Source organism: Euleptes europaea, chromosome 9 (genome assembly GCF_029931775.1).
Source record: "Euleptes europaea isolate rEulEur1 chromosome 9, rEulEur1.hap1, whole genome shotgun sequence".
NCBI lineage: Eukaryota > Metazoa > Chordata > Lepidosauria > Squamata > Sphaerodactylidae > Euleptes > Euleptes europaea.
The window spans coordinates 778,064-803,250 of NC_079320.1; the positions used below are offsets into that span (position 1 = coordinate 778,064).

The 25,187-nt window shown below is 49.5% G+C and overlaps 2 protein-coding genes across 3 annotated transcripts in view; both read left to right on the top strand.

Moving 5' to 3' along the window:
• RAB11FIP5 (RAB11 family interacting protein 5) overlaps positions 1 to 8,647 on the top strand; it is a 49,177-nt gene extending 40,530 nt beyond the window's left edge. Inside the window, exons 6-7 of the mRNA XM_056855729.1 lie at positions 7,168 to 7,324; positions 8,432 to 8,647. Coding sequence (XP_056711707.1) covers positions 7,168 to 7,324; positions 8,432 to 8,647 — 373 coding nt within the window. The remainder of the gene's footprint in view (positions 1 to 7,167; positions 7,325 to 8,431) is intronic.
• A 4,829-nt stretch (positions 8,648 to 13,476) lies between these two features.
• SFXN5 (sideroflexin 5) overlaps positions 13,477 to 25,187 on the top strand; it is a 90,567-nt gene continuing 78,856 nt past the window's right edge. For both annotated transcript variants that reach the window (XM_056855412.1, XM_056855413.1), the window contains exons 1-2: positions 13,477 to 13,545; positions 24,563 to 24,631. In XM_056855412.1, the coding sequence (XP_056711390.1) occupies positions 13,489 to 13,545; positions 24,563 to 24,631 (126 nt within the window). In that variant the 5' untranslated portion in view covers positions 13,477 to 13,488. The remainder of the gene's footprint in view (positions 13,546 to 24,562; positions 24,632 to 25,187) is intronic.

The following is a 25,187-nucleotide window of genomic DNA, read 5'->3' on the forward strand; positions in this document are numbered from 1 at the left end:
TGTCTCACTGGGTGAAAGAAAAACCACTCTTTTCACATCATTCTTCCCAGATGTTTCTAAAATAACCTCCTAGGGCACCCATTGTTCCCTGTGGTCACTGCTGGTAGAATCATAGAATTGGAATGGGCCATACCTAGTCCAACCCCCTGCTCAATGCAGGATCAGGCTAGAGCATCCCTGACAAGTGCTTGTCCAGCCTCTGCTTAAAGACTGCCAGGGAGGGGGAGCTCACCCACCTCCCTAGGCAGCCGATTCCACTGTTGAACAACTCTCACTGTAAAAACATTTTTCCTAATATCCAGCCTGTTCCTCTCCACCCACAATTTAAGCCCATTATTGTGAGTCCTATCCTCTGCTGCTGACACGAACAGCTCCCTGCCCTCCTCAAAGTGACAGCCCTTCAGATTCTTAAACAGCAATCACATCCCCCCTCAACCTCCTCTTCTCCAGATGAAACATTCCCAACTCCCTCACCCTTTCCTCATAGTGCTGACATGTTTAATGCGGCGTCCTTTTGGGCCTTTGGGTACGTGTCCTTTAGATATGCGGTGGGCTTTTTAGTAGCATCACTTCAGCTAGATGGGGGGACAGGACTGGCAAACCTTGGTACCTGTATAGGCGAGATGGGTGAGACTGGCTGCCAAAGTATCTTGGCTATAAGCTGGCACAGTGGGGGCGATGCCCAAGGACTTAGCGGTTATCCTTCATGAGACGATCAAGAAGGATAGACATGTTCTCTCTCCGTGGCGGCAGAAAGAGAACTGGAGGGGAGAGTGCTTCCTCCCCCTGGGTCATGACCCAGGGGGAGGGAGCACTCTCCCCTCCAGTTCTCCAACCTGCCGCCATGGAACCAATACACGGAACCAATACACGGAACCACGTGTATTGCGGAGAGGTCCCACAGCGGGGAAGGAGGGAGGGATGTGTTACTGCATAGAAGATCCACCAGATGAACAACAGTTACAGGTAAGTGAAACTCTGTTTTCATCTGCGTGGCTTCTATGCAGTCCCACATTGGGAGAGTAGCAAGCTTGGTTCCCTGGATGGTGGGTGTGGGACCAATGTGCAATATGCATCACTCTGGCCCAACGGCAAACCGCATCTGCTCATCTGAGAGTGGCAGGACCTTGGGTATTTAACATATGAACAGCATATAAGTTTGTGGATCTCGACATCATCGTCAATTCCCCAGCTCTAGAGGGGGGCGCTCCCCGTTTTTGTTGACTAGGTACCCTTGCCAGAAAAATTTACACTTCCACTGCGGTGGGTCTCCACATTTCCAATTTCCTTGCCATCATGGCCAGGTATCAATACTCCCTCTGGGATCGTATATCCCCTCAAATCTCCATCGTTCCCGACGATCAACGTCCCTCGGCAGTTGCCATTCAGTCCGAAGGGAAAGGTACCTTGGTACCTGTATAGGCGGGATGGGTGAGACTGGTTGCCAATACGCGACGGAGGTGCCCTCAAGGGCAAGGTCCTAGATACACGATCGAGTGTCATACAGAGGGTTGTCATGCATGTCTCCAAAGGACTATGGACGAGGCTATGACCTTGCTGGAAGGGTCTGCTACGTGATGCGCTGCAATAAACTGCTGTCTGTCGAGGGTCATGTTTATGCTCTGAGCAGTTTCGTCTGACGGGCGTTGATCCTCTGGTAGGATACTAATTTGGGATGAATTCCATCCCAGAAGGCATAATAGTATCTGGCCATGATTGCCATGAAATAGAAATGTGAAGGCCAATGGCACTGGAAGTATAGACTTTCCTGGGTAAGGCATCCAGCCTGCGTCCCTCCTGGTTTAGGGGCAAGGAAGTAAACACGGGTAGGTGCGGCCAGTCGTGTCAGAGATTTAGTGGCTCTTGCCGTTCCTCACCGTTTACTAAGTTTCACGCTGATCAAGTGGTGTTGACACCCAAGCTTTCTTTCCCATACAAGGTCTCGTCTTACCCGTGTCATTGCCGACCCCTTCTTCCAATAAGGAGGGGGCTCTATTACAAAGAACCTTGTTTGCAGGGAAAACATCAATATGTTATTGCTGTACTGACCGCCGTAGGGGGCACCGAGCTTCCCAGCAGACCCTGTCCGGGTGGATTGCCTCAGCCATTAGACTGTCTTATGAGAGAGCACGTGTGGATTGCCCAGACATGATCAAGGTGCACTCCACAAGGGCTTACGCTGCCTCCGTCGCCTATTTGTCTAAAATTGACCTCCGAGACATCTCTCGAGTGGCGACGTCGTGACGCACTATGCGGTCGACGTGGATTCTTCTAGAGAGACAGTAGTGGGACGTGCCGTCTTGCAGTCATGGGTTCGGTGGCTGTCCCACACCCACCATCCAGGGAACCAAGCTTGCTACTCTCCCAATGTGGGACTGCATAGAAGCCACACAGATGAAAACAGAGTTTCACTTACCTGTAACTGTTGTTCATCTGGTGGATCTTCTATGCAGGCACACATCCCTCCCTCCTTCCCCGCTGTGGGACCTGTCCGCAATACACGTGGTTATTGGTTCCGTGGCAGGTTGGAGAACTGGAGGGGAGAGTGCTCCCTCCCCCTGGGTCATGTGACCACTGGGCGGGAAGGCTGCATGCCCCGAGGGGAGGGGGAGCACTCTCACTTTCGATTTTGCTAGAAGCTGACAAATCTTATCCGTGGCTGGCCTGCACCTGCGCAGTCCCAATGTGTGCCTGCATAGAAGATCCACCAGATGAACAACAGTTACAGGTAAGTGAAACTCTGTTTTCATCAGGATCCATGAACAGAAGGTGCTTTTGAGGTCCAGAATACGCTTTCTCCCTATGGTAGTGTGGAAGTTTCACTTGGCACAGGATGAAGAGGACAAGTCAGTTTTGGAAAGTTCTACAACTACTTGCCTGTTTTGCGCGGCCTTTGAAGGGGACGGATGCCTCACCTCAGACTTTTCCCAGACAGATCGTCCCTGCCATTGGCTTGTGTGACGGACGTGCCGGACCCCCCTTGCCCTCCCCATGCACAAGTTGCTTCAGCCCCTTTTTCACAAGGCGTCCCACTGGTGGAGATCTGCAAGGCCGCAACTTGATTGTCTGCTGAAACGTTCATCAAGCATCATCACTTCATCATCTGTGGGCATCAGTACGAGAAGGGAGACATCAGTGGGGGCAGCAGTATTACCTTCTCTCTTCCTTTTTTTTAATGATTTTATTTATATTATTGGAGGGTACAGGAAAAGAAAAGGGAAGGGGTAAATGTAATCATTGTAAAAACAATACAGTCTTGAATTGATTTCTGATAAAACATAATTACAGAATATTTTTAATTTGTCATAGCTGCATCAAACTACTTTCTAATATTTTAAACGTTCATATTCTCTTTTAGTTAGAGTAAGAAAATATAGTACAAAGTTTATAATAATGTTTAAAAATAGTTCATTTAAGTTGGTCGCATTTCATATAAGTGTAAAAAGACACCCACTTCTCCTCGAATTGCTCAGTGGATTCACTAAATTTGGGGTTTAGTTCAAAAGTCATTTTGGCCATAGTTGCATATTCCAAAAGTTTTTCTTTCCAGTCATCAATTTCAGGTATGTAAGGTTGTTTCCAGGTTCTTGCTAAAGTTGTTCTGGCAGCTGTTGTAGCTTATTTGAAAACGTCATACAGTTTCAAAGGTAAATTTGACGGCGCTATACTGAGTAGATAGAATTTAGGGTCATATGTGAACTTCACATCTAAGATCGTCTGTAATTCTCGATGGATTCTTTTCCAATATAGTTGTAATTTTGGACACGTCCACCATACATGAAAGTAAGAGCCGTCTGACTCTTGGCATTTCCAACATGCACCTTTTTTTCCTGGAGTTGTCATCTGGGATAACATATTTGGAGTCAGATACCATCTGTAGAAAGTTTTATACCAATTTTCTTTCACTTATATTTCACAGTATATTTCAATGCGGAAAGACAGAGTTTTTCCCATTGGTCCATGTTGATCATTTCTCCGAAATTTTGCATCCACTTTATCATATTTATTTTCACTTGTTCTTCTTCTGTATCATATTTCAGGAGAAGCTTGTATATTTTTCCTAAGATGTGTGATTCATTTTTAGATACTAACTGCTCAAATTCTGTTAATTCACGAAATGGTTGTGGATGTAAACAATCTTTTTGCAGATTGGATCTCAATTGTAGATATGTTAACCAATTCAACTTTTGAAATTTTTCTTGAAGTTTAATCATAGTCTTAATTTCTCCCGTGGACTCTATCATTTCATTGTAGGTAAAATGAACACCCGGTTTCAGTTTGACATTATCGTTATATGCTTCAGTTGGTGACATTATGGGGGGCGGAGAGGGACGTATTCTCTTTTTGTATCTTTTCCACACTTTCAGTAACGCTGTTTTGACATCGCAATCTTCTAGTACTTTATCTTTTTGAATTTTTGATTTAGAATCCCACAAAACTTTGTGAAAACCTTGTCCCAAATCCGCCCGCTCTAGAGTGACATGCCGGCTTTTAGGATATTTTATCCATTCAGTTATCCAAGTTAGGCAGGCTGCGTGGTAGTATAGTTTAAGTTTGGGCAATGCCAGTCCTCCTCTTTTCTTTTCGTCTTGAAGGACTTTGAATCTGACTCTCGGTTTTTTCCCATTCCAAACAAATCTGTTGACTTGTTTTTGCCAGTTTTCTAATATCCTGTCTGGGATGTCAATTGGCAAAAATTGAAATAAGAAATTTAATCTAGGGAGAACATTCATCTTTATCGTTGATATCCTTCCTATCCATGAGATATTCATTTTTGACCATAAGTTCAAGTCTTTTTCTATTTCTCCCCATATTTTCAGGTAGTTTGACCTTAGAAGTGTGTTATTGTGTGAGGATATGTTGACACCCAAATATTTCACTGGTTCCTTAGTAATTCGACATCCAATGATATCCTCGATATGCTTGTCTTCGTCTGCTGTTAGATTGAAAGTCAGAATCTTCGTCTTCGTTTTATTAAGTTTGTAACCAGAGTACTTTGCATATTCGGTAAGATGATTATAAACATGTGGGAGTGTTTGTTCAGGGTTTTGGCAAATTAAGACTACATCTGCGTAGCTTTTGATTTTATGTTCTTCATTTCCTATTGTTAAACCTTTGATTTTTGGATCATTTCTTATATGATTTGAAAGGACCTCCATAGATAAATCGAATAGAAATGGAGAAAGAGGACATCCTTGTCTTGTACCTTTTGTAATGTTTAATTCTGTTGACAGCTGACCATTGATCAAAAGACGAGCTTTTTGCACCGAGTATATCGTGTTGAAGACTTTGAGTAGAGTTTCTCCACAATCCATTTGTTGTAGTGTTTTAGCGATAAAGTGCCAAGAGACATTATCAAAAGCTTTTTCTGCATCTAAAAATATCATTGCTGTTTTTAATGATTTTGACTTTGCATATTTTATTGCACTAAGAACCAGTCTAACATTGTCTCTCATTAGTCTTTTAGGAATAAAACCTGTTTGATCTGGATGTACCAAGTCTCCGATATATTTTTGGAATCTTTTGGTGATTATAGAAACAAAAATTTTGTAATCAATGTTCAGTAACGATATTGGTCTGTAAGCTTGGGGAAGATATTGATCAGCAGCTTCTTTTGGGATTAAAGAAATATGTGCTTCTTGCCATGACAGAGGGATCTTACCATATTCAATTACCTCGTTGTAAAGAGAAAGTAAGACCGGGGTTAGTTGTTGTTCTAACAACTTGTAGTATTGTGGTGTTAAGCCATCCGGACCAGGTGCCTTGTCTAGTTTTAGATTATTGATGGCATCTACAATTTCTTGGGTTGTTATCTTCTGATTGAGAATCTCTTGTTCTTCTGGTGATAGTTTAGGTAGTTGTGCGTCTGCTAAATAAGTTGAAAGTCCTTGTTCTCGCAAATCATCTTTCGAGTAAAGTTGCTTGTAGTACTCCACGAATATTTTTTCAATTTCTTCTTGTTTGTTGTAGGTTATCCCGTTAACTTTAGCACCAGTTATCTTCCTTTTCTTTACCTTCTCTCTTCCAATGAGAGGCTCACCCCACGTCCTGGCAAATTAGCTTGCTGGTCTCCCAATGTGGGACTGCGCAGAAGAATGGCGATGAAAACAGGGTTGCACTTACCTGTGACTGTTGTTCATCGAAGTGTCTCCTGTGCAGGCGCACCTTCCCTCCCTCCGACCCTGCTGTGAGCTCTCATTTCTTCCCTTCTTTGACAGAGACACGTGATGGTGGCTCAGGAGAACTGAGGGAAGGGAAGCTCCTCCACCTGGAGCATGTGAGTGTTTGAGCAGGAAAACGGCCGCTAGAACGCTCCGGAGGGGAGAGGCCCCTGCTATGCCTCTAGGCTAAAAAATAAGCTAAAAGGTCCTTCCGAGTGGCTATCCTGCACATGCATGGTCCCAATGTGTGCCTGCATAGAAGACGTGATGAACAACGGTTACAGGTAAGTGCCACACTGTTTTGTTATTTGGGTGGTCCAAGGACTTTCTTACCGTGGCCTTTAGGTGGTGAGGAGTGACACGGGCGTGTTCTTTAGAAGTTCATTTTTTGGCTGTTTAGGACATGCTAAATCTTTGATGTCGCCCCTCAGGGAATAAGGGCCACTGTCCTAAAATGCATGTGGAAAAACTGTGCCCTGGTCACTTGCCCCCATCCTCCAAGAGAAGATGTGATCCAGCCAGAGCTGAGCCACTGTGTGGGTGGGAGATTTTCACGGCCTTCGCAGGGGAAGGCTGCCTTGCCTCAGTAGTATCAAAACTACTGTCAGCATTAGGATGTTTCTCTCCTGCTAAAACTTGAGCCCAGCAGATTCCGGCCTGCCCCTCTGCAGTGGAGATATTATGTTTGTGGGACTTAAACTTTCCTGCTTGGAACTCCAGCTGCTGTGGGGCTCCTACAATAGCTTGGTGATTGCTGGCGGATCCCACAAAGTGGACTTTTTCATAATGTGGGGCACACACCCTGCTCTCCTGGTCTCTGCTTCTCCCCTGCCTGGGCCAGTCACAGTTCTCTCTCAGAACTCTCTCGGCCCCACCTACCTCACAAGGTTGTTATGGGGAAGGGAAGCCACGTTGAGACTCCTTAAAGGTAGAGAAAAGCCGGGTATAAAAACCAGCTCCTCCTCCTTTCTGATGCCGTTGCTTTATTTATTTATTTTTTTTGCAGACCACACCCGGTGAAGCCCATCAGTACTTCAAGGCCAGTGGAGAAGCAGCGCCGGTCCAGCCTGCCCCTCAGCCAGGAGAAGCTTAAGCCAAAGCCCACAAGCAGCAACGATTCAGGCGCTCCCATTCTGCCGTTAGAAAAGACAGGCCCGAAAAGGGTAAAAGGGGGTTGAAATGTGGGGCGGGGTGGGACGGTCACAGAAGGCTTTGGCGCTCTCGCACCCCCATGCTTCTGCAGACCTTTCCCACGGGCCAGGTGCCACCACTTATTTATTCATTTAAAATAGTTATTAACTATGCTGCCTTTCTGCCCAATTCAGGGTCTCAAAGGCAGCAAAATATTAAACCATTCAAGACATTAAAATATTTTATACATGTGTGTGTGTTTTAAATGGTTTTTACAAATGAAATAAAACATAACACATTAAAAACACACACACAACCAGGGAAGAGGGCTATAATAAGAGTTAGTGAGGGAATGCCAAACAAACTTGCTGGCAGAAGACATCGCTAGAGGAAGACAGCTGGGTCTCCCTGGGGAGGGAGTTGCAAAGTGTTGGTGCCGTGACAAAGAAGGCCCTTCTGTGGTTTGCCACCTCACTAGCATCAGATGGTGGGGGCAATTGAAGCAGGGCTGCCTCCGAGGATGGCTGGAGTGAGTGGGTAGGCTCATATGGGAGAAGGCGGTCCTTCAGGTATGTTGGTCCTGGTCTGCGCAGGGCTTTAAAGGTCAATACCAGCACTTTGAATTGAGCCCGGTAGCAAATGGGGAGCCGGCATGTAGACAGGCCAAGACTGGAGTGAGATTGTCCTCATGACCCCACTCTAGTCAGCATTCTGTACCACTGCAATTCCTGGACAATTCCTGCAGTTCAAGGACAGCCCCACGTAGAGTTCCTGGCACTGGTCTAATCTAGATGTTGCCAGGGCATGCACCACAGTGGCAAGAGTTTTCCTGCCCAGGAAGGGCTGCATCCAGCTTACCAGACAAAGCTGGCGGAAGGCGCCCCCGGCCACTGCTGCCACCTGCGTGCCCAGCAGGAGTCCCGGGTCCAGCAGCGACCTCCACGTGCAGAGGCTTCAGGGCCACCCTGCCCCATTCTCCAAGCATAAGTTGCAGTCTCCCCTGCTGGGCTGGTCAGGGCCAGCTGGCCTTTTGCCAAGTTGGCCATGGGCGGCCCTTGGCTGCCCCACCTCACCATAACGGAGCGAAGGGTGCCACAGAAATCTCTGTGCCTCACTGCAGCCCCTTTCCCTCTCCGTAGGGCCCTTCTTTGCCGGACTGCTCGGCCAAGTACTACCACCTGACGCACGATGAGCTGATCCAGCTGCTGCTGAAGCGAGAGGCGGAGCTCAGCAAGAAGCAGGAGCATGTCCGGGAGCTGGAGAACTACATCGACCGGCTGCTGGTGCGCATCATGGAGCAGTCGCCCACCTTGCTGCAGATCCCCCTGGGCGGCGGGGCCAAGGCAGCCAAATGACCCCGCCTCCTCCCCCAGCCCGCCTCCCCTTGCCCCGAGACCCTCCTCCCACCCCTCTCCCCGTGGCCTGAAGCAGGGAGAGGGGGTGGCCTTGCAGAGTGCCCTGTGCATCCTGATCCTCTGGCAATAGACTGTTTCTGAGAGCGAAGTGTGGCATGTAGACCTTACTTAGGCCCACCACATCAGGCTTTCCAGCAGATCAGCCGATTTCTCCACGATGCCGCAGCTCCTCTGGGGGAACCTGGGCTTGTCTGGGTACTGAACCACCACTGATGCAGAAGGGCAGCCGCGGCCCGGTGCTGACCTTGGTTCTGTTTCTGAGGGGCATCGGGCTGCTGTTGGCAGGCTTTCCGGACAATCACTGCGCGAGGGCACACTTGGGCCCAGTGTGGGATTCCAGGCTGGGTCTGGGGCCGTTGAATCTTGGCCATCCTGCCAGTCTGCTGCTGAGGGAAGGCCGCTGCTTGGGGGGGGGGATGAAGGCGCAACCCACCCAGCGTCCCTCGACGTCCACTTCTCCAGTCTTTCCTCTAAGGAGGAAGCTGCCACAGAAGCATCAGTGCCCCCCCCCCCCACTGGCAGTGATGATCAGGAAAAGAGTGCCTTTGTGTTCCTCAAAGGAAGAGCAGCTGGTTCTTCCCTCTTGGGCAATAACGGACTTCTCCTTCACTGTGACCCTGCAGAATTCCACTTGGTGGTCTGGGTGAGGGGAGGGTCAAAGTGATATGCCCTTAATCTGTGGGGCGGGTGGGCTGACTTTTTCTTTACTGTTGCCAACCTGCCTTTTGCTCCCCCCGTTCTTTGCCGCCTGAACTGGTGATGGGGAAGAACAGCTGCCGGGGACTTGGGGCAGCCTCTCATCTGTCGGCTGCAGGCCAGGATGCCCTTCCGGGGGTGGGATTCCGCTTCCTGTGTGGGGCTGCCTGCTGCCAGTGGGGCAGGGTCACCCTGGGGCCTGGTCCTTTAGCTGGAGCTTTTGCTTTGCTCCGGGTATGCCTCTGCTTTCTGTCCAGGGCAACCCTGCCCCACAGGCAGCAGGCAGCGGCCACAGCTTTCTTCCCAGCAGCCTCGGCTACTGCTTATTACATCCACCTGGCTTACCTGAACAGAACGAGCTGGCTTGAAGAGGACCAGGCAGGCAGGAAGTGGTGTCACCTGGGCTTCCTTTGCTCTGCCTCGCTGTGGCTGCAGCTCAGTCGCCCCCCCCCCCCCGGGCATCCCTCCTCTCCTGACAGCCCCCTGTTCCCAGCCTCAGCTGGTGTTTCTGCCACTCTTCCAAGGCTAAAGGGCCAATCTGGGTCAGGCATAAGGTCGGGTGGGAGCATTTCAGAGTCTCCACCTTTTGGCTTGCTTCCGTATGGCAAGACGAAGGGTGGGGAGTCCAGGTGTCACGTTGGCAGAGCTGTTGGTTCTGAAACCCCCGAGGCAGCCGTCCCCTGCTGGTCGCCTGTCCTCGTTTGTTTAGGAAACACTGGCTGAGATCCTGCAGTTAGGAGCAACATCCCCACTGAAGAGAGACCTGGCATCGAGCACCTTCGTTTCTTGCTTTTCCTTCTCGTTCCGGCGCCCCTTGTCTCTCAGGGTCTTCTGGACCTTTGAGGAAAATGTTGCTTGTTCTGAAAAAGACTGGCTGTCTCCCTGGAAATCTGGCTCCATTTGTCCTTCCATAATTTACCACCGAGAGATGCTGGGGAGTTCTACCAAGGAAGAGGTGAGCTGGTGGTGGAGGCTGCTGGAGTCTTGCTTCTCTCGTGCAGAGTCTGGCGGCTGGAAAGGGAGTGTGTGCAGGACGACCCTGGGCCTTCCGGTGGGCTGGACATGACAGGTCTGCAGTGTGGGAGGCAGGCTGCATGCCGCTTTCCTGCGCTGCCCCTGCCTTGCCAGCCCACCCCCCCCCCCGCCAAGTGCTGCTGCACAGTATTTCCTGGAGAGATCCCCTTCCGCAGCCCTCTCTTTGCTTCCTTCTGTTGCCCTGCCAGGGCCCAGTTTGATCTGCTTGCTTTTGCTGACCCCTCTGGTCCAGGCAGGGGAGACCCCCAGCCTCGCACCTGAGAGCAAAGGAGGTGGGGTGTGCGCAGGTCACCTTCCATCTGTTGGGATGAGAACAGTATTGGTCTTCCTTCCCTGTGAGTGTCTGGGAAATGTGTGTATGCATTTGTGTGCAACACTGGAGCTCACGGTGGGACTTCTTTTTGTCCGCATTCCCTGTATATGGTGCCCGAAGGGAAGAGGATCTTGCTTGTATTAAGAGTTTTTTGCGGGGGTGGGGGGATGTTACGAAGAAAAAAACCCGCTTGTTAAATATTTCAAGCACTTTAAAGAGAAAATAAATTGTTGAATTTTGTTGCTTAGAAATTTCTGGCTGCTTATTCTGGATCCTTGGCCTGTCCAATGTCAAAGCACAACCCGGGAGTCACCGAAACCCTGTTTGTGTGTGTGCGGGTCATCTCAAAGGGGGGAGGGTGTTAACTAAAGCTGTCTGCTTTCACTTGGGAAAGGGAAGTTCCTAACAGGAAACCTTTGTGTAGATCCCTACCAGTGTGCTCTGGAGAAGGCAGTGTGTGGGGCTGCTGGTCTTTTGGGGAGGGGTATGGGAGGAAAATGATAGTGTGGGAGACCTAGTTAAGTCGCTGTCACTCTTGGCAAGAATGCTTTGCAGAGAGGGGGGTTCACTGTCGGGAGGGATCCTGACGCACCTGTGAAAACAGAGCCCAACGTCAGCTGTTCAGGCTGGGGCATTCTGTTCTTCAGACAAAGGCCTGTGGTGTCCATGGGCAGGATGTCTGGGAGTGACCTACAGCTGTGGCCCAGCAGCCCACAGACTGAGCCTCTGCCTAGCTCCATCCCACCCCTGCTTGGTTTTGGGGGTCTGTCTGGTCACCCGTCAGCCTTCTAGAAGTGGGGTTGGTGCTCAGTTCGTCTTGGCCCAGCTCCAGGCTCTCCGCTCCCTGGCTTGTCTGTAGCCAGCAGCAGGGCACCTGTCTGAATGCATCATTGCTAGCCTGCCTGCCACACATCCATGAGGGAGGGGCCAGGGGGCCTGGCTGCCCCTGTAAGGCTGTGCTGACCGCAGGCTCCAAAGAACTCCCAGGCCGAGGCTGGCTTGTTTTTCAGGTCTTCTGCCGGTCATCGCCAGCTCTCTTGGGGAATCTGAATTGGACACCAAGCAACTGTGTGGCATGAAAAAGGGGTACTCTTCTCTATTTGCAACCATGTTAAAATGGGAAATGTATAGATTTTTGCTTCGTGCTTGTGTTTACAATTGCATACGTCAAGATTGGCCTTTCGTAAACACACCTTGGGACTTGAGATGCCAGGTAGACCCAAGTTGTGAGCAAACAGGTTCTCTCCTAAGTGCCTGCCGTCAAAATGGAATAGAACCTGTGGTAAACATTCTACCTACATCAACTGTTAACTCATTACCACAATTCCCATTAGCCCTCTTCACAGGAAACCCTGGACACCCATGCATGTTGGCGGGGTGTGTGTGTGCTTCCATTTGTCAGAGGCCAGGCAGGCTCACTTTACGGGTTGACCTGTATTGCAGGGCTATCACAAGCATCCTACACTCCATGTGTTGAACATCACATGAGGATTACTCAAATGCATCTATAAAAAAGAATCGGCGGGCTAGGATCTGGGGCAACCTGGTTTCAGATCCCCACTTCAACCATGGAAGCTCCCTGGGATGACCTTGGGCTTGTCACAAACTCTTGGTCTGGCCTACCACACAGGGTGGTTGTGAGAAAATGGAGGAGAGGAGAATGATATTGTAAGCCGCTTTGAATCCCAATGGGAGAAAAGCGGTATGAATTTAAAAATGCATCCCTAACTTTTGAATGGGGTTGTAGCTGCGTTTGCAATACAAGGCCTTGGGGAGGGGTGTGTGGCTCAGTGGTAGAGCATCTGCTTGGCATGCAGAAGGTCCCAGGTTCAATCCCCGGCATCTCCAGTTAAAGGAACCAGGCAGGTAGGTGCTGTGAAGGACCCTGGAGAACCTCTGTCTGTCTGTCTGAGTAGACAATACTGACTTTGACGGACCTTGATGGTCTAATTCAGTAGAAGGCAGCTTCATGCGTTCACGTGTCTTCTAAGGCAGACAGGCTGAAACGGCACCGCCACAGACTCTGATCTGCCCTGCTTTTCCTGTGGGTGCGAAATGTGGGGCTGGCGGGTCATGTTTCCCTGCGAGGCCTCCGACGGCTCCCCCCCCCCCGCCCCGGCCCCTTTTGCCTCCGGCTCGAGCCCACCCCGCTGCAGAAGGTGCCGGAGTCCATGCCCGACCCCCCTGCCGGCTCTCCTTCCAGGGAAGCCGCGGCCAGAGCCAGAGCTTCGCCTCCCTCCTTGCACGGAAGAGCCCAGCCCGCACCCGGGGTTCGGGTGGGAGGTCGTACTGTGCAGCCGGAGACTCTTCTCGTGTCAGGCAATCCACACGTGCGAGTTGCGTGCAAACGCGAGCCAGGCTCCTGTGCGCCCCGAGGAACTCCGCGAGCAAGCGCCGCTCACGTGTCGCGCGATGCGAACTACGCATCCCGTGATGCACCTTTGGAATCCTGACCGGAGCAGGCCCCAAACTACACTTCCCACAATTCCCTTCTTCACGCCGGGGGAATCACGTAGATCTGCCGGCACGACTACGTTTCCCAAGATGCACCGGCAGCTCCCTGTCGCCGGGCCCCTCTTCTTCTCCTCAGACTATATGTCCCAGCATCCTCCGCGGGATCTGCGGAGCGCCTCAGCCAATAAGAGGCGGGCCTGGCGGCGTGAGGGGAGAGGAGGGCGGGGCTAAGCGGCGAAGGGAACTACTCTCCTCTCTAAACTAAAGTGGAGCCGTGAAGGGAATGGAGGAGAGCGCGGGATACCCGCCCTTCCAGCTGGGCAAGTCCCGCTTCGAGCAGGTGCGGCCGCCGTTCCGCGAACCGCGCGAGTCGGGAGGGGCGGCCGACCGGCCGGGGAGGGTCTTCGCCGCTGCCGCTCCCGCAGAGGGGCTTCGCCGCCGCTGAAGAAGCGCCAGCTTCAGCCAGCCCCGCCTCCGGTCTTGCGACGCCGCGCGGCTGATTGGGTCTCCGCGCTGTCGCTCACCGCTTGTGCTTCCCGCCCTTTTCTGGTTCCAAACGCTGGCACCTGATTGGCGCTCGCGTTCTGTGGAGGCGTGGCTTGCTGTGGTTTGGGGCGGGGCTTCTGCTGGGTACGGGCTTTGAGCGTCTCTGCTGGAGGGAGGGATGTGGCGACTTGTGGAACTCACCGCCTCAAGGTGCTGCTGTCAGTAGCTCGGGAGGCTTTTAGCAGAGGAGGAGGTGCCTGTCCTGGAAAGGACCCTCCTCTGCCTGAGGCCTTGGACTGCTTCTGCCAGGCGGGCAAACAGTGCTGACTCTGCATCAGTCCGCTTCATTCATAGTTCAGTGGAACCCCCAGGTTCAGAGACAGTGTACCTCTGAATACCAGTGGCTTGACTGCAGTGGGCAGGCTTTTGTTGGAAGCGTGATGTTGGATCAGAGGGCCACACAGTGACATCTTTCTATTGGTCCAACCCATTTGTATCTTGCTCCATCTCTGTTTTTTCCTAACAACAGCCGTGAGGCCTGTAATGCTGAGAGGTTTAACTAGCTCAAGGTCACCCAGCAAGCTCTGTGGCTGTGTGTAGATTTGAACCTGGGTGTGTCGGACCTTGAGCTAGCTGTTCCTCTCATGGTCTTGTCCACTCGTCTCATGCAGAAGGGCTGTTGTTATGTTCTGTGGGCAGTGATTGGTTCAGGGCATATGCCCTGTAAAATCTGCCTGTCTTCAGGCTTCTCTCCTTGTACAATGCTAATTATTCTCGCGCTGGTAGTTCCTTTTGCACTCCAGTAGGTAGAGAACGCCACACCCCAGTTACTGTCGGGCATCCCACTCTGCAGTCACACCTTTGGTTACCAATCAGTTACTTGGTTCAGTTCAAGGCCCCGGTTATTGCCTACCAAGCCCTTCATGGCCTCGGGCCCACATACCTGCAAGGCTGCCTCTCCCACTGTGTTCATCTGAAGCAAAGCCTTCTGAAGGTACCTTCCTGCACATGGGTCAGCTTTCACTGTGCAATCTGCTTTCAGTCTCAGTGAGAAAGGTGGATTATAAATGGGATGCAGCGACTAAAAAAGCTAATGTGATCTTGGGGTGCATCAACAGAGGCATAACACCCAAATTGCAAGATGTCATAGTCTCGCTGTACACTGCATTGGTCAGGCTGCACCTGGAGTACTGTGTAAAACTCTGGAGGCCTCACTTCAAAAAGGATGTGGGCAGAAGGGAGCGGGTACAGAGCAGAGTGACGAGGATGATCGAGCCTGGAGACCGAGCCCTGCAAGGAAAGGCTGAGGGAGTTGGGAAGGATCAGTCTGGAGAAGAGGCAGTTGAGGAGGGACAGGATTGCTCTCTCTAAGTATTTGAAGGGCTGTCACCTAGATGAGGGCAAAGAGCTGTTCCTGTTGGCAGAAGAGGACAGGACTAGCAATAACGGGTTTAAATTGCAGGAGGAAAGGTACCAGCTGGATATTAGGGGGAATTTTTTTACAGTAAGAGTTGTTCTGACAGTGGAATCAGCTACCTAGGGAGATGGTGAGCTCCCCCTCATTGGCAGTCTTTAAGCAGAGGCTGGACAAGCACTTGTCAGGGATTCTCAGTCTAGGCTGATCCTGAATTGAGCAGGGGGTTGGACTAGATGGCCTGTCTGGCACCTTCCAACTCTATGATTCTATAATAAAGATCAGCCACTGCCCATTCATGCACATGCTTGGTTGTGGCTCCCACATTGTTGAACAGCCCATCTGAGTAGGTCAAGAAGGCCCCCACATTTCTATCATTTTGCCAGATGTGCAAGACAGGAATGTAAAAGGATTAGAACTGTAGTAGAATGAAACAGTCCAGAAGGTTGCTTTTAGAAGGCAATACGGTTATAGCCTACTGCAATGTTTATTGCATGTATCACCTTGCTTTTACTTCAACCTTTGTAACCTATTTGCAGCATTATGGTACGTCGTGCCTTTGGCAGGGTTTGTGTGTGTGGGTTGCATTGTTTTCCAGTGCTGTAGTCCTAATCTTGCTGCATTGTGTATCGGATACCTTCTGCTGTTTGATTGGATTTATCTGCCCTTAGTCTCTGAGAGAAAAGTGGATTGTAAATGACGCTAACAAAAATACACTTCACACTTTAACAGAACCAAAAAAGGGTACCTAAAGACCACCACTTCACCTTGTACCTATCTCACTGTGCAGAGAGGAAGCCAAAAAAGTCAAAAAAGAATCTAATCTAAGAACAGATCCTAGCAAATCTATAACCAGTGGGGTTCTCTCTTTGTCACTGTCTTCAACCTTTGTAACCTAATCTAAGTCCAAGCATCTCCCCTTCTTCCCAATGCTGAGCTGGAATTTGTTGCTTGAAGCAATAGGGAAGGGAGAGGGAGACCTGCCTCTGTTGCTGTTTTTGTGGTTCCCCTCTGCCTGTGGGTTGCGACTCCTCGACACTCATCCTCCAGGGAGGGAAGGAAGGAAGATGAACAAACAACGGTTGACACCCAGAGACTGGCAGTGAATGGGAGACCCTAAATGGCCAACAATCCTTATCCAAATTTACTTTAGACACAATATTGTTAAATATGTCGAAATAAATTTGGATAAGGGTTGTTGGCCATTTAGGGTCTTCCATTCAGATATAATTCAGTAGTGGGGGATTTACATATCTTCATATATTTACATATCTACGTATCTTCAAATTTAAATCTTTTTTGTAAACATAATCTTGCCCAAATTGTTTTGAAACTTAAAACTAAGCTAATCTATTGGTTATCTCTGAAATAATCTCTTTATGAAAGAATTAATGTCATCAAGATGCTTGCGCTTCCAGAACGTATTTTTCTCCTTTATTAATTTACCGCCTTTCTCACTGGGCCTCAAGGCGGATGACGCAGAGTGAGTCAATACAATCAACAAGATGGGACCTTCAGTAAATAATGAAATAGGATTAGGGCTGCAGACCCAACAAGAAGTCTAAAAAACAGAACTGAAGCAAAGCATAAAACGATGCAAAATAACACAGCAGGAGCCAACCCACAGCAAACTATACACAGTAGTACAGGTCACCGTCCCCAGTAATTTATCCAGTAGTACAGTGCCCCAGCTAGCCTGATCTCGTCAGATCTCAGAAACTAAGCAGGGTCAGCCCTGGTAAGTATTTGGATGGGAGACCATCAAGGAATACCAGGGTTGCTGTGCAGAGGAAGGCACTGGCAAACCACCTCTGTTCGTCTCTTGCCATGAAAACCCCAAAAGGGGTCGCCATAAGTCGGCTGCGGCTTGAGGGCACTTTACACACACACACACACACAGTCGAACAGGCCACAGTCCCGCATCCCTTCACCAAATGCCGTTTTTCCGTTTTGCATAGTTTGAGGAAAGCCAGAAGAGGGGGGGGGGGCTTCCTGATCTCAGGGAGGCCATTCCATAAAGTGGGGGGCCACAACAGAGAAGGACTGCGTACAGGTGATTGTTGGTTTTGCCTGCTCACAGATTGGCACCTGCAGAAGGCCCTGTTGAGATGACCAAAGCTGTTGTGGCAGGACCAAGGCCATGAAGGGCTTTGTGTGTGATAGCCAATACCTTGTTGAGCCAGATAATTGAGAGGCAACCAATAGAGTGCCTGTAGAATGGGAGTTATATGCATGCTTTGCCTAGCTCCTGATAATGACTAAACTTGTGGCATTTTGTACCGATGGGAGTCTCCAAATAAACTGTGTGTCGAGACCTATAGAGAGAGCATTACAGTAGTCTAGTCTTGATGTTACCATGGGCATGATCAGTGAAGTCAAGTTAGGGAGCCATCTTGCAGGCTACCCTAAGGTGGAAGAAAACATATTTTGGCAGCTGCATTAATTTGCTTTTTCAGCAGCAATGCTGGAACCAACCAGCATCACTTCCATCTTGTCTGGGTACAGTTTAAATGTATTTGCTCTCAGCCATTGGACCACTGAAGTTAGGCATCGGCTCAAGACTTCTATGGCATCACCAGGGGTTTTCAATAGAGCAATGTAAAGTTGGATGTCATCTGTGTATGGGTGACATCCAATTCCAAAGCTCTGAATGATTTCTCCTAAAGGCTTTACATGGTGGTTGACTAACATGGGGGATGGGATCGTGCCCTGTGGTACTCCCAGCTGAAGGTAGCTAATCTCCAATGGGCAACCTTTGAGTCCAATCCCAGATGAATGATTTAAATCAGTTCAAGCACATGTTGCTGTGGCTCAGTGGCAGAGCAACTGGTTGGCATGCAGAAGGCTGATAGACAGTGTGGTTTAGTGGCTAAGAGCTGTGGACCATAATCAAGAAAACTGGGTTGGTTTCTCCACTCCTACACATGAAGCCAGCTGGGTGACCTTAGGCCAGTCACAGTTCTCTCCGAACCCTCTCAGCCCCACCTACCTCACGAGGTGTCTGTTGTGGGGAGGGGAAGGGAAGGAGATTGTAAGCTGGTTTGAGACTCCTTTTGGTAGAGAAAAGTGGAGTATAAAAACCTACTCTTCTTCTTCTTCCCAGCTCGATGTCTACTTTGACAGAAGGCCATGTGGCTGGCAAGTTATTGTTGGTCAATTCCTGACTGTTAAGTGATTTTACAAGATGGCTGAAGACAACCTAGATGCCCTTCTGCAAAGCAGATATGAGATTTCTGGGGCTGCTGAGGAGGGACCAGTGATAGTAGCCATGGGGTGGGGGGACAGAAGGGGAGAGGGCAGAGAGTTGTGCCAAGCACCAGAGTCCGCTTCAGTGGATCTAACATCAGTGATTGCTTTGTCTTGTGATGTGTCTCTGCCCAGAACTAATTTATTTTATGAAAAGATTTGTTAATTAGTTTTGTTTTTTGTAAGCGAGCCAAGCTTGTTTGTGTGAGGGGAAGAAGCCGGAGGTGTTCTATACCAATTATAATTTTTTTTCAGACGCTTGATTTAACAGAGTTTCTCTCTAAACTCTTTAGACTTTGAGTGAGTGTGGGAGGGAATGAATTCTGCTGCGACTACTGCGGCTTTGTGTGATGCAATTTGGTGAAGGAGCACAGAGTTAAATGCTCCTCAGTGGCGTGGAGAGTGGGCCATGGGGCTTGGGTTCAGGTGGCAGAGGCCAGGGCCCCTCCTGCAACACACGGCGGTCTCTGCTTCAGATTCTGCGTAGTCACAGAAGCACTCCATCGAGTGGGTGGGAAAGCCAGCTTTCTGTGAATGGTGCAGAGGAATCTTGGTAGACCTTTAGTCTACCAAGGCTGGCATGTGTAGCCTGTGCCACCCAATCCGCCTTGAAAGGGTTTGGAATAATGGCATGACAAGTAATAGTTCGTGGCCTTGGCAGGCAGTTGAGATGACCCTGTGCACGGCACCCTTGGAGTGGAAGAAGGCAGAGCAATTTGTGTGAACTGTCTGATGCTGTAAGGACTGTTTGTCTTGGTCTGCAGAGGTCCATCTTGTCCCGCATCCTGCCTCCTGCTGTGGCCGACCCTGTGCCCTGGAAAGCTGGGGCATGAAGCCGTGTCCTTCTCCCATTGTTGCCTTTGACATCTGGTAATTAGAAAGGTTTCGTCTGCCTCTAAACATGGAGTTTCTAATTAGCCATCAAAGTTAATAGTCCAAGTTAGATGGATCAGGCAGTTTCATGGCTGATGCTTTTAAAACCATCCATAAACGTGGTGATGAGTCCTATTTCCTTTTGTCTGTCCCAAGCCTTCGGCCCCTTGGCTTCATCCTGTAGCCTGGGAACATGCTACTCTTCTAGAGTCCATGGGCAGGGCTGGCCAGGCAGGCAGGTGGGCACTGGGCAGCAGCCGTTTTGTATGGGACCTGTTTAGAAAAGCAGAGATTTGTTGGAGATCATGTGGTGGGATCACGGGTTGGCTGCTATTCCGTATCATCGGGACAACCTTCTTTTTGCTGTTGGCTATTGGTCTCGCTGACAGAACACTGCATTTTTCTGGCTGACCAGAGTAGGAATATAACAGAAGACAATCTATGATAAAATACATTTAAAGCTTTTTTTTTTTTGTAATTGCACATGTGGAATAAGACGTTCTTTATCTGACATGTGAATGTTGCCTTTACTGAGAGGTATGAAATTTCTCAACATTTTATGTCCTGTGGCGGGGGGGTGGGGGAGAGTGGGTTTTTTCCTTGTTTGTTTGGGGGGGGGAGTGGGGAATCAAACCCGGTTCTCCAAATTAGAGTCTACCACTTTTAACCACTACACCAAACTGATAAGGGAGATGACAAAAGTAGATAATGCTTTGATAATGGGTGACTTCAACTACCCTCTCATTGACTGCCTAAACATGTGCTCAGATTGTACTGTAGAAATGAGGTTCGTGGACTTCATAAACGACTGTGCACTGAAACTCTTGGGTCATGGGCCCAACTAGAGGTTAGCAACTCTGGGCTTCCTTTTGAGCAGGGTTCATGACGTGGTGTGAGAGGTAGATGTTTCACTGATTGGGAACAGTGACCACAATGCTATTAACAGTGCATTCCTAAGGAGAGTTACTCCAGTCTAAGCCCACTGAAAGGAATGGACTTAGACTGGAGTAACTCTCCCTGGAAATGCACTGTAAATTCAGAAGGAAGTTAAAAAGGAGAATTAAGACAGTCAAATCCCTCCAGGATGCCTGAAAACTATTTGATACTACACTAATTGAGCCAGTGGATGCATATCTTAAGTCAGAAGGCCCCCCCCCCCCGACCAGCCTTGCAGCACCTGGTGTCACTTGTGCCTTTGGCTTGTGGGTGAAAGACCGGCGCTACATCTATGACTGCCTCCATGTCAGTGATGATGCAGAGGCCATGGAGGCGTCAAGGCCAGATGGCTTCTTGCAGCCATTCTCAGATGTCTGATTGCTCAGCTATCCTCGCCTACAAGCCACTTGGCAGCTCTGGAAGGGAGGTGGAAAGGGGCTGTAGCTCAGTGACAGAACATCTGCTCGGCATGCAGAAGGTCCCAGGTTCAATCCCCGGCATCTCCCATTACAAAAAGGACCAGGCAGGAGGTGACGGGAAAGACCTTTCTCTGCCTGAGACCCTGGAGAGCTGCTGCCAGTCTGAGTAGACAATACTGACTTTGATGGACCAAGGGGGGTCCGACTCAGGATAAGGCAGCTTCACATGTATTCACATGGAATGGTGTGGATCCATCACGTGTCTTGCAGAGTCTGTGGTGGTGGTGGTGGAACTGGTCTGGTGTCCCTGAGGGCATTTTTTCAGAGGGACTCCCATTGTCTGTGAAATAAAATCAGCTTTCTTTGGGCGAGCTGCAGCCATGGGCTTGAGTCAGCATGCCAGCTTCCTGCACCAGTGTGGATGCTTGTGGGCAGGAACTCTGTGTCTGTTTTGGGCAGGAACTGTCAGGGCACCAACTGGGCTTTGCAGCCTCTTTCCCATTTTGATGCCCTCAATGGGTTTGCAAGGGGACCCCCCTCAGGATCCCAGCTAGCAGATCTCAGGACTGCACTTGAGAGATGAGGTTCTAGCCTGCAGAATGGTCTGGCACCTTGTTGGACGCTGGCCTGCCCTGGGGGATGCATGCCCATTCAAGCTCCCTCCCACCCCTATTTTGGCTTCTCACACTGAGCTGCAAAGGTCTTTCAGGTGTGAAAATACCTTGTGAGTGAAGTTGCGTCGAATTCAATCTTTCGCAAACCGTCTTGGCTCTCATACTTTTCAAAGCGGGCATGGCACCTTGCCCTGCTTCTCTGAGCAAGCCAGCTGGACTGGCTGAACCCTGCAGGCAAACTGGGCAGCTCTCTGGGTTGGCACAGTCCAAGGGTGCTTGCCAATCCAGGCTCTTGTGCTGTATCTGCACATCCGGCACCCCATGCGACCCCAAGTGCTCCAGGGGTGTAGTGTCACTGGGGGTGATGGGGTGCACTCCCAGTGGAAACGGCCCTGACCAACCTAGGACAGCGCATGGCCTGGCCCTGCATGCCGGAACTCTCTTCTGGAGTTGCGAAGCCGCTGTGTATCGCCAAGTCCCATTTCCTGTGTCAGGAGGTCTCTCTGTGTGGCCTGATCATGCCTGGCCGGACTTGACTTCTTGAGCTCTTCGGTTTCTCATCTCAACTCCCTTCCTTGCCATTCAATGGCTGCATAACTCGTGGCTGGAGTACATTTTGAACTGGCTGGCGGGAGCTGGAGTCCAGCTTTATTACGTTAAATGGGATTTTATGAGGGCATCAAGCCGTAATTGGTTTCATTGGTAATAAGTTTTAGTTGGTGAAATAATGGCAGATGATTTTAATTGTGGCCTCTAACTCTTAATTGGTGGAGCTGAAAGCAAAGGGTTCATTTGCCTGTGTTTTGGGGGGTGTTTTAGTGCTTTACTATAATAGGGAATAAATAAAAAGAATTCTCCCTGGTGGTCTTTCCTGCTAAAGATGATTGGCTGAGTTGGTTTATTTGATTGTAGGCTACCTCCTGCTTTTTTACTGTCTCATAACTGAAACAGTTTAGTAGATCAGTTGGCCCCTTTCCCCTCTCTCCTCCCTTCCCCCCCTTCTTCTTTCTCCCCTTTGCTGGTTCCTCGCCTTTTCCTGAATCTCTTCTTGTCTCTACTCTCTGCGGATTGTTATTTCTAGATCATTGTTGGTCCTCTGCCTACAACCGTATGAACCCACCTCACCATCAGGAAAAAATTAGTATTTATAGTAGATGTGAAATTAGATTGCCATCTTTTAAAATATTTTTAATCCCAAGTTTTTTTTAATTCTGTGCTTTTAATTTATATTATATTGTATTATATATTGATTGTTGGAAGCTGCCCTGGGCCCGACCTGGTTGGGAAAGGGTGGGGTGTAAATAAAATAACATAAAAAATAAATTTGTTTAAGGTCAATCAGTTAAGTGGTGAGGAGGCAGGTGAAAATTGTTTTGGTGGTTGACCTCCATACATTAGGAAGAATTTTCTAACACAGCGGTTCCTGAGTAGAATAGCCTTCCTTGGAAGGTGGTAAGCTTTCCTTCCCTGGAGGTTTTTAAGAAGAGGTTAGATGGTCAGCAATGCTGATTCTGTGACCTTAAGCAGAAGATGAGAGGGAGGGCATCTTGGCCATCTTCTGGGCATGGAGTAGGGGTCACTGGAGCTGTGTGGGGGAGGTAGTTGTGAATTTTCTGCATTGTGCAGGGGGTTGGTCTAGATGACCCTGGTGATCCCTTCCAACTCTATGATTTTATATTTTACATGTAATACAGAGATACTGCTGTGGGTAAATATCCTCTGGCACTATTGGCAAATTGACTGGCCATCTAGGCAGCAAAGATGAACCCAGCTTGGCTCCTGCATCTTGACTCTGACCCATCTTTTCCAGAGCAGGTGTGGGTTGAGCTGCTGAGGGTGGTTGGGAGGGTCCCTGGCCTGGCCGTCCAAAGCGTTCTGAGGTCAGGGCGTAGCTCGGTCCAGGGTCATAGCACCAAAGTGTCCTGGCCTTGTGATCCAGTTGAACCAGCATGGCTCTCTGCTGAGGCCGTCAGGGTTTAAGTAATCTCGAGAGGCCCCACCTGTCGCTGAGTTTCTCCAGCCCCATCTTGATGGAGACCTGATCCCACAAAGTGTCAAATGTGCCCAGATGTGCTCAGTAGCTGGAAACGGGCTGCTAGTCTGGTGTCTTGTCCCATTGAGTTGCCTCCTGGCGGGTTTGCTGTCTCTGCCACTCCCATTGTGTGTGTGTGTATGTGTGTGTGTGGGGGAGATTCCTGGTGGTCCAGGGCCTGGCCCTACAAGGCAGGAGGCTGGTGGCTCTGGATTCTACACACTTGCAGCCCCATTTGAAAGGAAGCCTTCAGGGGGTGCTGTGATGGCAGTCTCAGAATCCAGGGGCTCTGGAGGGGCTTCAGTGGTGTCGGCTTCCTGATCTTTCCCCAGGATCGTCTCCAGTTTGTCTTGGTCATCCCCAGCTAAGGAGTCCACTCCTGGGTTTGGATCTGGTGAGGAAGGATGTCCTGACAGCCACCTTGAACTGCCCGACCTACTATCTGGTGCCAGAGGGGAAGCATGATGTGTGGAGTGGGCAGTTCTTTCCACTTGGCCAAAAATTGCCTCTGGTGGCTGGGGGGAAATGGCCCGCCCTACAATGTGAGCTGCTGTCTGTGGATGGCTTTCTGTGGTGACTGCCTCGATTGGGAGTGATTTGAAGTGGCGGGGCAGAGTCTCTGGCTGACAATCTGGTTGTGAGGGTCTGTATGCCTTGCCTTGAGTAAGGCCTTTGCCTTGTATGATTTCTCCCCCCCCCCCTCCCTGGACTCGTAAAAGCAGTTCAGGTCTCTTGCCTTTCCTTGGTTCAGGCGCAGCGTCTGACAGGCCCCAGGTTGGAATGTCTCTTCCCTCTTCCCACGCCCCTCCCTTGCTCTCACTGACTCCCTTCCACCAGCTATGGCCTTGGTGGGTAGATAGTACTAACAAGCTCTGTGTTCTTTGATGATTTGTACCATGCACAATTATCTCGTAGATTCCCATAATATACGTTTGGCATCTGCTTTCCTGTAGGGGTTATAATTCTGTCTTTGTGAAATGGTATTCACTTGCAACTTTACCAGTGTGCGGCCTGTATCATCTGAAGCTTCCAATTAAAGTTCCTTGTTTCTGCATGACTGTCTGAGCAAGTGATTTTATGGAGTTTGCACAGAAAGGTCGGGAACCCTCACACTGGTCCTGAGAAAGAGGTGGCTTAAAATGTCCTCCTTGTGTGGAAGCTGCCCTGGGTCCGACCTGGTTGGGAAAGGGTGGGGTGTAAATAAAATAACATAAAAAATAAATTTGTTTAAGGTCAATCAGGTAAGTGGTGAGGAGGCAGGTGAAAATTGTTTTGGTGGTTGACCTCCATACATTAGGAAGAATGCGGTTGACCGCATGCCTTTTCTGTCTTTGCAGACTACGTTTTATGGGCGATTTAGGCACTTCTTGGACATCATCGACCCTCGCACCCTCTTCGTAACGGAGGTAAGGTGGGTTGTATGTGTGTGGGTAGGATAGAGAATAAATGCTGTTAGCCTTTAAGGTGCCCCTGGACTCCTGTTTTATTTTGCACTAACAGTGCTATCTGGAGGAAGAAGTGCATTTTTCCAGCAATGTGATATTGCAGTTTAAGTGTTATCTGTAGCAGAGAAACACACTGCCTTGGGGAGATGGTATCTGAAGAAAGCCCAGCAAAGAGGTAACTTTCAGCATTATTTTTCATGAAATACTTGGCAAGACTCCTAATGTCCTGGATAATGCATGGAGTCAGGGAGGTAGTTGTGAATTTCCTGCATTGTGCAGGGGGTTGGACTAGATGACCCTGGTGGTCCCTTGCAGCTCTAGGATTCTATAAATGGGGTGGTGATGGGGGTTCATTTTACTGTGAAATATATTTGTTGGTCTAATGGGAATGGTGTTACAAGTGTTCCGGCCTGACTTTGGAATGGAATGGGTTAGAAGTGAACCGAACCTTTTTGTGTCAAAGAAAAGGCATTTGGTCAGCTGTCTTCTCCTTTGCTGCTGGCGTTACTCATTGCTT